Source organism: Etheostoma spectabile, chromosome 3 (assembly GCF_008692095.1).
Source record: "Etheostoma spectabile isolate EspeVRDwgs_2016 chromosome 3, UIUC_Espe_1.0, whole genome shotgun sequence".
Lineage (NCBI taxonomy): Eukaryota > Metazoa > Chordata > Actinopteri > Perciformes > Percidae > Etheostoma > Etheostoma spectabile.
Window position 1 is genome coordinate 30,330,629 of NC_045735.1, and position 12,089 is coordinate 30,342,717.

General features: G+C 40.0%; 2 protein-coding genes across 2 annotated transcripts; both read left to right on the forward strand.

The window, feature by feature from the left end:
* Positions 1-353: 353 nt before the first annotated feature.
* LOC116682968 (extracellular calcium-sensing receptor-like) lies at positions 354-5,028 on the forward strand. The gene is given in 9 exon segments (XM_032509810.1): positions 354-635; positions 781-867; positions 1,433-1,702; positions 2,020-2,223; positions 2,316-2,487; positions 2,490-2,590; positions 3,194-3,418; positions 3,516-3,639; positions 4,066-5,028. Coding segments are annotated over 9 exon segments (2,364 nt in total). The 5' UTR covers positions 354-368; the 3' UTR covers positions 4,980-5,028.
* Positions 5,029-7,389: 2,361 nt separating this feature from the next.
* Positions 7,390-11,560, forward strand: LOC116680941 (extracellular calcium-sensing receptor-like). Its single transcript, XM_032509547.1, has 9 exons — positions 7,390-7,589; positions 7,684-7,978; positions 8,246-8,332; positions 8,571-8,840; positions 8,962-9,165; positions 9,250-9,525; positions 9,977-10,204; positions 10,308-10,431; positions 10,647-11,560. The coding sequence occupies exons 1-9, from the start codon at positions 7,480-7,482 to the stop codon at positions 11,558-11,560; spliced, it is 2,508 nt and encodes an 835-aa protein (XP_032365438.1). The 5' UTR covers positions 7,390-7,479.
* The last annotated feature ends 529 nt before the right edge of the window (positions 11,561-12,089 follow it).

Genomic DNA, 12,089 nt, shown 5'->3' on the forward strand with positions numbered 1-12,089 from the left:
CACTTGTAAATTACGGAGACAATTTCACTTGAATGGGTTGCACAAGGCTGGCGACGTGGTTCTGGGCGGGCTGTTTGAGGTCCACTACACCTCAGTCTTCCCTGAGTGGACATTCACTTCAGAGCCAAACAGCCTACCTGCAAAGGGTGAGTTTCACACACATACAGATATTTGTCATGCACTGCAATATGGTTAATCAGATGTTGAGATGTGCTTAAGTTTAAATTTCAGCTTTAAAGGACATATTAAAACAGGATGTTTTGATAATGTGGATATGAAGGTTGTATACCCGTGTTCTCAGAATATTTTTTGTGGTTAATAGAGACATTTTGTCTTTTAGCTTTGACACCCAAGGGTTCAGACATACCATGACGATGGTCTTTGCTATTGATGAGATCAATAGTAATTCCAATCTGCTACCCAATGTGACTCTGGGATACAATCTTTATGATAACTGTGGTGCACTTGTTATTGGATTCCGTGCTGCGTTGGCACTCGCCAGTGGTCAAGAAGAGCAGTTTCTGCTTCAGGAGAACTGTTTGGGGACCCCTCCGGTCCTCGGGATTGTGGGCGATTCCTACTCAACATTTACTATTGCCACTTCCAATGTGCTAGGTTTATTCAGATTGCCCATGGTGAGCTCATATTTATTCTGTGCTTTTTATAGGCTGGTTAAGAATCTGTGGTGTTGTTAAGATGGGTCAAATATTTTAAATGTGTCTATTGAACTGATTTAGATAATGTACACTGCCTGTGCACGTGTTGTCTGTCTCATTTCAGGTGAGTCATTTTGCCACATGTTCCTGTCTGAGTGATCGGCAACGGTTTCCGTCCTTCTTTAGAACAATCCCAAGTGATGCTTTCCAGGTGAAACTATTAGCAAAAATAATAACTTTCATGTTTTAATGGGAGTACAGCAAACTTCAAAATATGATGATGGCGAAGATGATGATGAAAAATGTTATTTCAGTTAAAAAAAAAAAAAATCAATACAGACAGGAAGGCCATTGTTCACAGATCAAAAAAGTATTTTCAAAGTTTTTAAATATACAAGATCTGGAAATTGTAAGAACATGAAAAACTTATATTAATACAATACGTTGTTGATTTATAACAACAAGCTTTATGTATTATTCTAATCACTCTCCTCTGAAGTTTAATTAGATCTATATTTTTTTTCTTATGCATTTTCCAATATTTTTCTTACTCAACAAATCCCTTACTTTTTAAAGAACAGCAGTACATTTAGATAATTTCCTTTTGATATGATCTGTATGTGGCCTTCAACAGAGTTTGTACTCTATAATCAAAATTAGTCTCCACAATAAAACAAAGTTCCATATTGGGCCATAAGAAAATGCATGCTTTTTGCATAGTTGATGAAAAAAGATAGATTGAGAAGATGATACAGAATATTCTCTTATCTACTCAGGTGCGTGCTATGATTCAGATTCTAAAACACTTTGGCTGGTCTTGGGTCGGCCTTCTGGTCAGTGATGATGACTATGGACTCCATGTGGCTCGATCCTTCCAATCTGACCTGGTTCAGACCGGTGAAGGTTGTCTGGCCTACTCAGAGGTTTTGCCCTGGGACAGTGACCAAGCTGAACTAAGGAGGATTGTGGATGTGATGAAGAAATCAACAGCTCGCGTGGTCATGGTGTTTGCACATGAGATCCATATTTATAAACTGATGGAGGAGGTTGGGTTCAAAGTAGAAAGTCAATAATGAATTTATGTTTTAACTGTTAACTAAGAAATGTTGGTATCTTATCGGTTGTTAACATTTCATGTTTGGCTACATTTGTGTCCTCGGAGTGAGAACATAGCAGGTGCACTAATCATTAGCATAACCATGAGAAATAAATTGATACACCTTTACAAATTTCCCCTGCTGCTGTAGCAAAAGTAACGAAAAAGAAGTAAAAAATTGTATATATTATCACAGCATTATTGCATTATTGTGCCTTTTTTTTTTTAGATGTCTGAAAGAATTTTGTTTTAAAATGCAATAAACAGGTGGTGAGGCAGAAAGTGACAGGCTTACAGTGGATGGCCAGTGAAGCTTGGGCATCAGTTGACGTGCTCCAGACGCCTGACTTCATGCCGTACCTGGGTGGCACACTGGGCATTGCCATCCGTCGAGGAGAAATACCAGGGTTCAAGGACTTCCTTTTAAGAATACACCCTAATCAACACCATAACAACTACGGAAATAGTTTAGTGAGGGTTAATTCTTACAATCTGACTGGAAATTGCAGCAGTACATATTGTCATTATTTCTGATAACATTCAATTTTCTTTACACATTTCAGGTAAATCAATTTTGGGAAGACATATTTCAGTGTAAATTTGCACCACCTCCACTAGGTTGGGTGGAGGCTGGGGGAGCACTATGCACTGGACAGGAGGTTCTGCATAATGTGAAGAGTGAGTTGTTTGATGTTTCCAATCTGAGGCCAGAGTACAACGTGTACAAGGCTGTGTATGCCTGGCGTATGCCCTCGATGACATGCTGCGCTGTGTCCCAGGGAGAGGGCCTTTCAGCGGACACAGCTGTGCTACTTTGCAAACACTGGAGCCATGGCAGGTGTGATATCTGTTTACACTCCACCTGTTTATTTCCAAATACAGCTGCTACACCTTAACCCTTGTGTTGTCTTACCATCTACCATGAAAAATGTTATTGCATTTTCTGACATTTTTGTCACTTTTTCAATGTAGTGGGTCCTTTTTTTGATGTTTTTTCCAAAGTTGTTTGATATTTCTAATGATGACATTTTCAGCTGATTTCAAAGGCCTATGTTTTTGTGATGAAAAAACTGACAATGGGTCAAATTTTACCCAAGGACAACATGAGTGTTTGGGCACTATCTGAATGTAGTTTTTCAGTAGGAGTACTGGTTGCCGTGAAGTGCATGTGGACTCCAGGACCCTGTGACATCACTAACCACACCCATCAGCGATGGTGGGTGTGGTCAGAGGTGAAACAGACTTGAAACTTTCAACCAGACAGGGCAGCAAAACACATATGTTCAGCCTGGTGTTAGGTAACACTTTTAACTTGATAATTCCAGCAAAGCTAGAATAAATAATCTTTTATAATTGATTGCTATTTCTGATCTGATACATATATGGATGGAGTTTGTTAACTCTTTGTTATGTCTGTTTTCTTTCTCTCACACTTTTGAAGCTGGTGTATTATTTGGATAAAGTTAATTTCACCACACCGTTTGGTGATCAAGTGACATTTGATGAGAATGGTGATGCCTTACCAATTTATGATGTCATGAATTGGCTGTGGCTCCCCGATGGAAAAGCAAAGATTCAGAATGTGGGTGAAGTTAAAGAGTCCACCAAAGGAAAAGAACTCAGACTTGATGAAGCTAAAATCTTCTGGAACTTTGAATCCAAACAGGTTACTTATGCTTGTTGATTTTTTTGATTTTTGTCCAAAAACATCTCAAATAACCGCATCAAATGGTGTAGATCAGTGATAACTCTTACCCATACAGCCACCCTGGTCAGTGTGCAGCGAGAGCTGTCCTCCAGGTACCCGCATGGCCAGAAGGAAGGGGGAACCCGAGTGCTGTTTTGACTGCATCCCTTGTTCTGAGGGAAAGATCAGCAACAACACAGGTTGATATTTATTTTAAAATACCCAAGGTTTTGTGGTGGAATGTAACTAAGTACCTGAAGTACAAATTTGAAGTACTTTACTTGAGTCAGTTCTTTTCATGCCACTTTCTACTTCTACTCCTCTACATTTCAGAGATAGATAGATAGATATATAGATAGATAGCCTTTATTATTAGACTGATGGTCCATAAAATACAACAACAACAACAACAACAACAGCAACAACAAAAACATAGAGATACACAAGACAGACACCAATTAAATAAGACAGCTATACCAGTAATCCCATAAGGGGGACTGGTATCGCAAATATCGTACTTTATTTTTTAGTAAATGATCTGAATACTTCTTCCACCACTGCCTAGGTTTCCCTATATATCCTTTTCATATGATGTAGATATCTATTGTTTGTTCTCTTCTCATCAGACTCCATGGAGTGCACCAGTTGTCCAGAGGATTTCTGGTCCAGTCCCCAGCGTGACCAGTGTGTTCCTAAGATAACAGAGTTCCTCTCCTATCAAGAGCCTTTGGGTATCTGCTTGACAACGGCCTCGTTGCTTGGGACATTTATCTGTGCTGTTGTCCTGGTAATATTCATCTATCATCGCAGTACACCTATGGTACGCGCCAACAACTCAGAACTGAGTTTCCTGCTCTTGGTGTCACTTAAACTATGTTTCCTGTGTTCACTGTTGTTTATGGGACGTCCAAGTCAGTGGACATGTCAACTTAGACATGCAGCATTTGGAATCAGCTTTGTGCTTTGTGTCTCATGCATCCTGGTAAAAACCATGGTGGTTCTGGCTGTGTTCAAGGCCTCCCAGCCAGGTGGAGGAGCCAGTCTCAAGTGGTTTGGTGCTGTGCAGCAGAGAGGGACAGTTTTGGTTCTTACTTCTATTCAGGCAGCAATCTGCACCGCTTGGCTTGTCTCTTCCTCACCAGCTCCTCATAAAAACACTCAATACTACAATGATAAGATAGTGTATGAATGTGTAGTTGGGTCTACAGTTGGTTTTGCAGTGTTACTGGGTTACATTAGTTTACTGGCTATCCTTAGCTTCCTCTTAGCATTCCTGGCGAGGAATCTTCCAGACAACTTCAATGAGGCCAAGCTGATCACATTCAGCATGCTGATCTTCTGTGCTGTGTGGGTGGCCTTTGTTCCTGCTTATGTCAACTCTCCAGGCAAATATGCAGATGCAGTGGAGGTATTTGCCATCCTGGCCTCCAGTTTTGGCGTCTTGGTGGCCCTGTTTGGACCCAAATGTTACATAATCTTGCTGAGACCAGAGAGAAACACAAAGAAAGCTGTCATGGGTCGAGGTACCACAAAGTCATAAAGCAGCAACTATGATACTATCTGTACTTTACATTCCTATAATGTAAAGTAATCTATTGTTCTTTTAACTAGTTAGTTTTTTGGCATGAAAGAAACAAGCAGAATGTAATGTAGAGAAATAAAGCTTTCCAAAAACAAGTCTTCCATTATTATTGACTTTTTTCCCTAATAATTTACTCAAAAACAAACAAAAAATGTGTTCCACTAAGTAGTAGTATGTCTGTCAACATAAAAATACTTTTATTCCACATGGCCTTGCACCAGTATTTAACTCACTTAACTTTTTGATTACTGTAATTTTTACTATTGAGAACTTAAACCAGCTGGGTTGTAATTAAAGGCAGTGTTAGTTCTCTCCTTGTTACACTTAATGAAATGATGTTGTTTCCCCTAGTCACCATTTGTTCCCTCTTAGGGACAGTTCAGTATTTATGAAATGGACCACCAGAGGAAAATAGGGGAGGGTCATTTTTTTCTTTGTTGAGGGGAGGGTCACATAATGTTTTTAGTCAATGGGGGGAGGGGGTCACATAACTGTTCTGTTCATAAAAACAGCAACATTTCAAAGTGGCTTTTTTGATGCATCCTTTTTCCATGTAGCTCGCAGTCTCTGCCCCCCATCGGTGGTTCTGACCCAACATAAAACAGAAGATGAGAGCAACACAGGTTTTAAGTTGCTTTCTTTGAGAATTTGATTTTTGATTTGAGTTTATTAGGATCCCATTAGCTGATGTAATTAAATTAAATTAAATTTTATTTATAATATAAAATCATAACAAGAGTTATCTGGAGACACTTTACAGATAGAGTAAGTTTAAACCACACTCTATAATTCAGAACATCCGCTACTCTACCTGGGGTCCACACAAAACATAAAAACACTCACTTTAGTTTTTCAGACAAAAATAAAAACAACCACCACATGATAGGCCACCCTATAGCTAACTACGCCACCTGTTGCCAAAGTATCGTCACTGACATGGAGCTGGAATATAATGAAGATGACTAGTATAAAGTGGAGCATGTGAGTTGCACGCTAATCTCGGTTACATGTCAGTTATACTTTTCATCTCCAATCTTCCAATGGTAAGGCACACTACATGCAGCTTCACCTGATCTAAAGTTGAAACAAGAAGATAAAAGTGCATTATGATTTACGGGTCAGTGTTGGTAGTGTCTATTGCTGCATTTGTTCCTTCTTTATAGAACTTTAGATTTTATTTTCTGCTACACCGTGCTACACCCTGCAGTGCCCTGCCATGTCCTGCTATGCCCTGCAGTGCCCTGCTACATCCTGGTATGCCCTGCAGTGTCTTGCAACTCCTTGCTATGCCCTGCAGTGCTCTGCAACATCCTGCTACGCCCTGCAGTGCCCGGCTACGTCTTGCTACGCCCTGCTATGTCCCGCCATGCCCTGCCATGCCCTGCAGTGCCCTGCAACTCCCTGCTGTACCATGCAGTGCCCTGCTATGCCCTGCACTACCCTGCTGCACCATGAACAACTACAACTACTATTTCTAGTCATAGCTTAATTATATTTATTGTGACAATTATTACCATTGTTCATCGCACCCCAACCGGCACTGTCAGACACCACCTACCAAGAGATTGGGTCTGTCCCAGATTTCTCCCTAAAAGGGAATTTTCCTCAACACCGAGGTTTCTCCCTTAAAGGAAGTTTTCCTCAACACAGAGGTTTCTCCCTAAAAGGAAGTTTTTCCTCGCCACTGTCACTCTAAATGCTTGCTCTTGGGGGAATAACTGGAATTGTTGGGTCTTTGTAAATTATAGAGTGTGGTCTAATAAAGTGTCTTGAGATAACTCTTGTTATGATTTGATACTATAAATGAAATTTATTTGAATTGAATTTTCCACTCTGAAATTAGGTTTATCATGACTAACCTGATAGTGTCACAACATCAGGACTTATAATCATAGTGTGAGCATACAGTAATGATCATTTGCTGTATTGCTTTGTTTGGGTTTATCTTTCACCTCCACAGTGCTTTCAGTTTTGTCCTTAATGTCTATTCAGGTAAAAGATGATTCATGTCATTTCATTTAGCATGATACTTTGTGTTTGACAGACAAAAACTCAAGATGAGCTCCAAACAATAACACAAGAATTTAGACTTTTAATGCCATAGCAATTAACAGAAAATACAACATATAAATGACGTAATCATGACATAGAGCTAATTTGATATGTGTAAGCACCACCCCCACATGACCGCCCGTACCATAGGAGTGCCTGGGGTGTGTGACACTATGACGAAAACCGCCAAAGGACATGATATAACTCTGCATATAAAATTAAGTAACCGTGCATGAAGCCCAGAAAGGGTGTCGGGAAGTGGGCAGTTATGGGTGCATTTCTAGACACATTTTTGATCTTGTATGTCTACCTGATCTTGATTTTATTCTCTTCTCCCTTTTTCTTGTCAGAGTCTTCCTCTCTCCTCTCATCTTGTAAATTAAGACGGCAGTTTTATCATAATGGGATGCACAAGCCTGGTGATGTTATCCTGGGTGGGCTGTTTGAGGTCCACTACACCTCTGTCTTCCCTGAGCTGACATTCACCTCAGAACCAAATCAGCTCAACTGCCAAGGGTAAGTTTTACACACATGTAGCAGACATCATGCGCAGATGATCATAAATAATGTTTTGCTTTTTGGTGGTTGATTAAGGCATTTTATGTGTTAGCTTTGACCCTCCAGGGTTCAGGCATGCCATGACCATGGCCTTTGCTATTGACGAGATCAACAAAAACTCCAACCTGCTTCCTAATGTGACTCTGGGATACAGTCTTTATGACAACTGTGCTACACTAGTAATTGGATTAAGTGCAGCATTGTCATTAGCCAGTGGTCGAGAAGAACAGTTTCTGCTTCAGGAGAACTGTTTGGGAACCCCACCAGTCCTGGGAATTGTGGGTGATTCCTTTTCAACATTTTCTATCGCCACCTCTGATGTGATAGGTTTATTCAAATTGCCCATTGTGAGTTTACTTTCTTCAGTACTGCTGTTATTAATGTGCCAGTTAAAGGGTGAAGGTATTTAAAATGTTAAAGTGAAAATTAGGATAGGACATATACATTAAAGCTCAGCTCCAACTCTTCCAACAAACCTTATTTTTTGGTAAGAAGTGATCTTTTTATATTAGATTTTATAACGGTGGATTTTTAAATAGGGGAAATTATTTGAATGTTTCAAGTGACTTGCATGAGAAGTAAAATCTGTTTGTAAACTGTATGTTTATTTATAGGTGAGTTATTTTGCTACATGTTCCTGCCTCAGTGATAGGCAAAGGTTTCCATCCTTCTTCAGAACAATCCCAAGTGATGCTTTCCAGGTAAAACTCACTAAAAAATAATAAATCCAAAACATAGTTTACAGGGACTTTAGTGAGATGTCCCTTAAGCAAACACATATTTTGCTTTTACTGAATTTGATGCAAATTTATAGATTTAGAAGAAAAAGCATAATGGGTTCAAGTAATTGTAATTTTGATGTCAGACATAAGTAGCTATTTTTTCATTAAAAGGTTATTCCAACCTGTGCACTAATCCCTCAGCCGTCTATTCAATCAGGTGCGTGCTATGATTCAGATTCTAAAACGCTTTGGCTGGACCTGGGCAGGTCTGCTGGTGAGTGATGATGACTATGGACGTTATGTTGCCCGGTCCTTCCAATCTGACCTGGCACTGTCCGGCAGAGGTTGTCTGGCCTACTTAGAGATACTGCCCTGGGGTGAGAACCCAGTTGAACTAAAGAGGATTGTGGAAGTGATGAAGAAATCCACAGCTCGTGTGGTCATTGTGTTTGCACATCAGATCCACATGATTCAACTCATGAAAGAGGTATCTATCGATCTATTCATATTTTTGTTATATTGGACTGATTCAGTGGCACGAAGTAGACTAAATTATTTTACAGTGTGTCAGTCTGAAAGAAATCTTTTAAATAAAATGCAATAAACAGGTGGTAAGGCAGAATGTGAGAGGTCTCCAGTGGATGGCCAGTGAAGCCTGGACAGCAGCTGCTGTGCTGCAGACCCCCCACCTAATGCCATACCTGGGTGGCACTCTGGGCATTGCCATCCGCCGAGGAGAAATACCAGGGTTAAGGGAGTATCTGTTAGGAGTACTGCCTGACCTAGATGACGAAATTAATGGAAATAGCATGGTAAAGATTGTGACATTACATTCAGATCAGTAATTACAAGTTATAATATTGACATTTTTGTTAAGACTTTGAAATACATTTCAGGTGAAGCAGTTTTGGGAATACACATTTCAGTGTAGATTTTCCCCACCTCCACTAGGTTGGGTGGAGGCTGGGGGAGAACTATGCACTGGACAGGAAGATCTAGAGAACGTGGAGACTGAGTTTTTGGATGTTTCTAATCTCAGGCCTGAGTACAATATTTACAAGGCTGTGTACACGCTGGCGTATGCCCTCGATGACATGCTGCGCTGTGTCCCAGGGAGAGGGCCTTTCAGCGGGCACAGCTGTGCTACTTTGCAAACACTGGAGCCATGGCAGGTGTGATGTCAGTGTACACTCCACCTGTTTATGTTTTGAAAACAGCTGCTGCATTTTGAGGTTTCCTTAAGACATTTTATTTTGGGAAAAGAAGATATTATTACAATAACTATGCATAACATAACATTATTAGCCAGGTTTGATAATTTGTGTAGATCTTTGAGTAGATGACAAATTGCTTAATCCTAGAAGCTGTGAAAGAACAAACAACTAATTTATTGTGACAAACATAATGAATTGATAATGGCATAATAAGTAATGGAAACAATGTTTGATTGAATTTAGAGAGCTTACATTTCATGTACTGTATATACTCGCTATATTTAAAATACTTGCATGACTAAATCCACAGTTTATCACAATAAACATCTGAAAGCATGCACATACTCACATACATTAACAATGACTTGTTTTCAGTCTATGATATAACCTGTATTGTACCCCTATGTAGCTAATGTATTACTTGGAAAAGGTTAACTTCACAACACCATTTGGTGATCAAGTGTCATTTGATGAAAATGGTGATGCCTTACCAATATATGATATCATGAACTGGCTGTGGCTCCCTGATGGAAAAACTAAAGTGCAGAGTGTGGGGATTGTTAAAAAGTCGGCCACCAAAGGTGAAGAGCTTACACTTGATGAAAACAAAATCTTCTGGAACTTTGAATCCAAACAGGTTACATCTTTTTATTGTTGTATTTACTTCAGTACTGGATTACACACAAAGCAGAATCCAAAAGTGTAGAATACCTGTTATATAACTCTTACTATCCCTTCAGTCACCACAGTCAGTGTGCAGTGAGAGCTGTCCGCCAGGTACCCGTATGGCCAGAAAAAAAGGGCAGCCTGTGTGCTGTTTTGACTGTGTCCCTTGCTCTGATGGAAAGTTCAGCAATGAAACCGGTTTGTATCATTATAAAACTATATGTTGAATATGAATTTATTTTCTAGAACTTTGCCCTTCTTGATGTCCATGATGTGGACAAATGAAACACATTCCCGCCAATGCAGACACCACAAGTGCAATTTCTAACATTGTTGGCCCATCAAACATTACTTTAAATGTTCACAGGTGAGAGGGACCATATTCTTGATGCTCTGTTCCCCTATTTCCATAGACTCCATGGAGTGCACCAGCTGTCCAGAGGACTTCTGGTCCAGCCCACAGCGTGACCACTGTGTTCCTAAAATAACAGAGTTCCTCTCCTACCATGAGCCTCTGGGAATTTGCTTCACAACAACCTCGTTGTTAGGCACATTTATCTGTGCTGTTGTCCTGGTAATCTTCATCTATCATCGCAGTACACCCATGGTACGCGCCAACAATTCAGAACTGAGTTTCCTGCTTTTGGTGTCACTTAAACTATGTTTCCTGTGTTCACTGCTGTTTATTGGCCGTCCCAGGCTGTGGACATGCCAGCTGAGACATGCAGCATTTGGGATCAGCTTTGTGCTTTGTGTCTCATGCATCCTGGTAAAAACCATGGTGGTTCTGGCTGTGTTCAAGGCCTCCCAGCCAGGTGGAGGAGCCAGTCTGAAGTGGTTTGGTACTGTTCAGCAGAGAGGGACAGTTCTGGTTCTTACTTCTATTCAGGCAGCAATCTGCACCGCTTGGCTTGTCTCTTCCTCACCAGTTCCTCATAAAAACACTCAATACCACAATGATAAGATAGTTTATGAATGTGAAGTTGGGTCTACAGTTGGTTTTGCTGTGTTACTTGGCTATATTGGCTTACTGGCTATCCTTAGCTTCCTCTTAGCCTTCCTGGCAAGGAATCTTCCAGATAACTTCAATGAGGCCAAGCTGATCACATTCAGCATGCTGATCTTCTGTGCTGTGTGGGTGGCCTTTGTTCCTGCTTATGTCAACTCTCCAGGCAAATATGCAGATGCAGTGGAGGTCTTTGCCATCCTGGCCTCCAGTTTTGGCCTCTTGGTGGCTCTGTTTGGACCCAAATGTTACATAATCCTGCTGAAACCAGAGATGAACACAAAGAAAGCTATCATGGGTCGAGTCACTACCAAGACATAAAAAACTCTAGAAAATAAAAACAAAAAATTCAGTCTGTATTTTAAATGTATTCAACAGTGATCTGCTCATGAAATAACACAAAATAAATAAAGCCTTCTTTACATAGAGGAATAATGCCAGAAGATACAACAATATGTCCATAAATGCTTATTAAAAACATAGTTTCTATCATTTCCATCATTGCCTGTTTGCCAGATTGTATTTCCTTGGAATTGAAATACTAAAGAATTTGTTAAACTGTCTGAACAATACAGTATGTCAGTGAAAGAGTCAATCATACAATACACTACAGCTCATAACCATCAATGGTGTAAAAAGAAATCTGCTTATTTGTGACTCTTGTAGCTGCTGCAAAGAATAGCACCATGAAAACTTTTGTCATTCTTTAATTGTTTATTGAGGTTTAATAACCTACTTTAATTGTGAATTTTGGCCAACTGGGTCCAGGAGAACAATCTCAAAACACAACATGACTGACATAATATCAACATACCGTAAATAGTCAGACTGCAATCCCAAGAAGAATAAC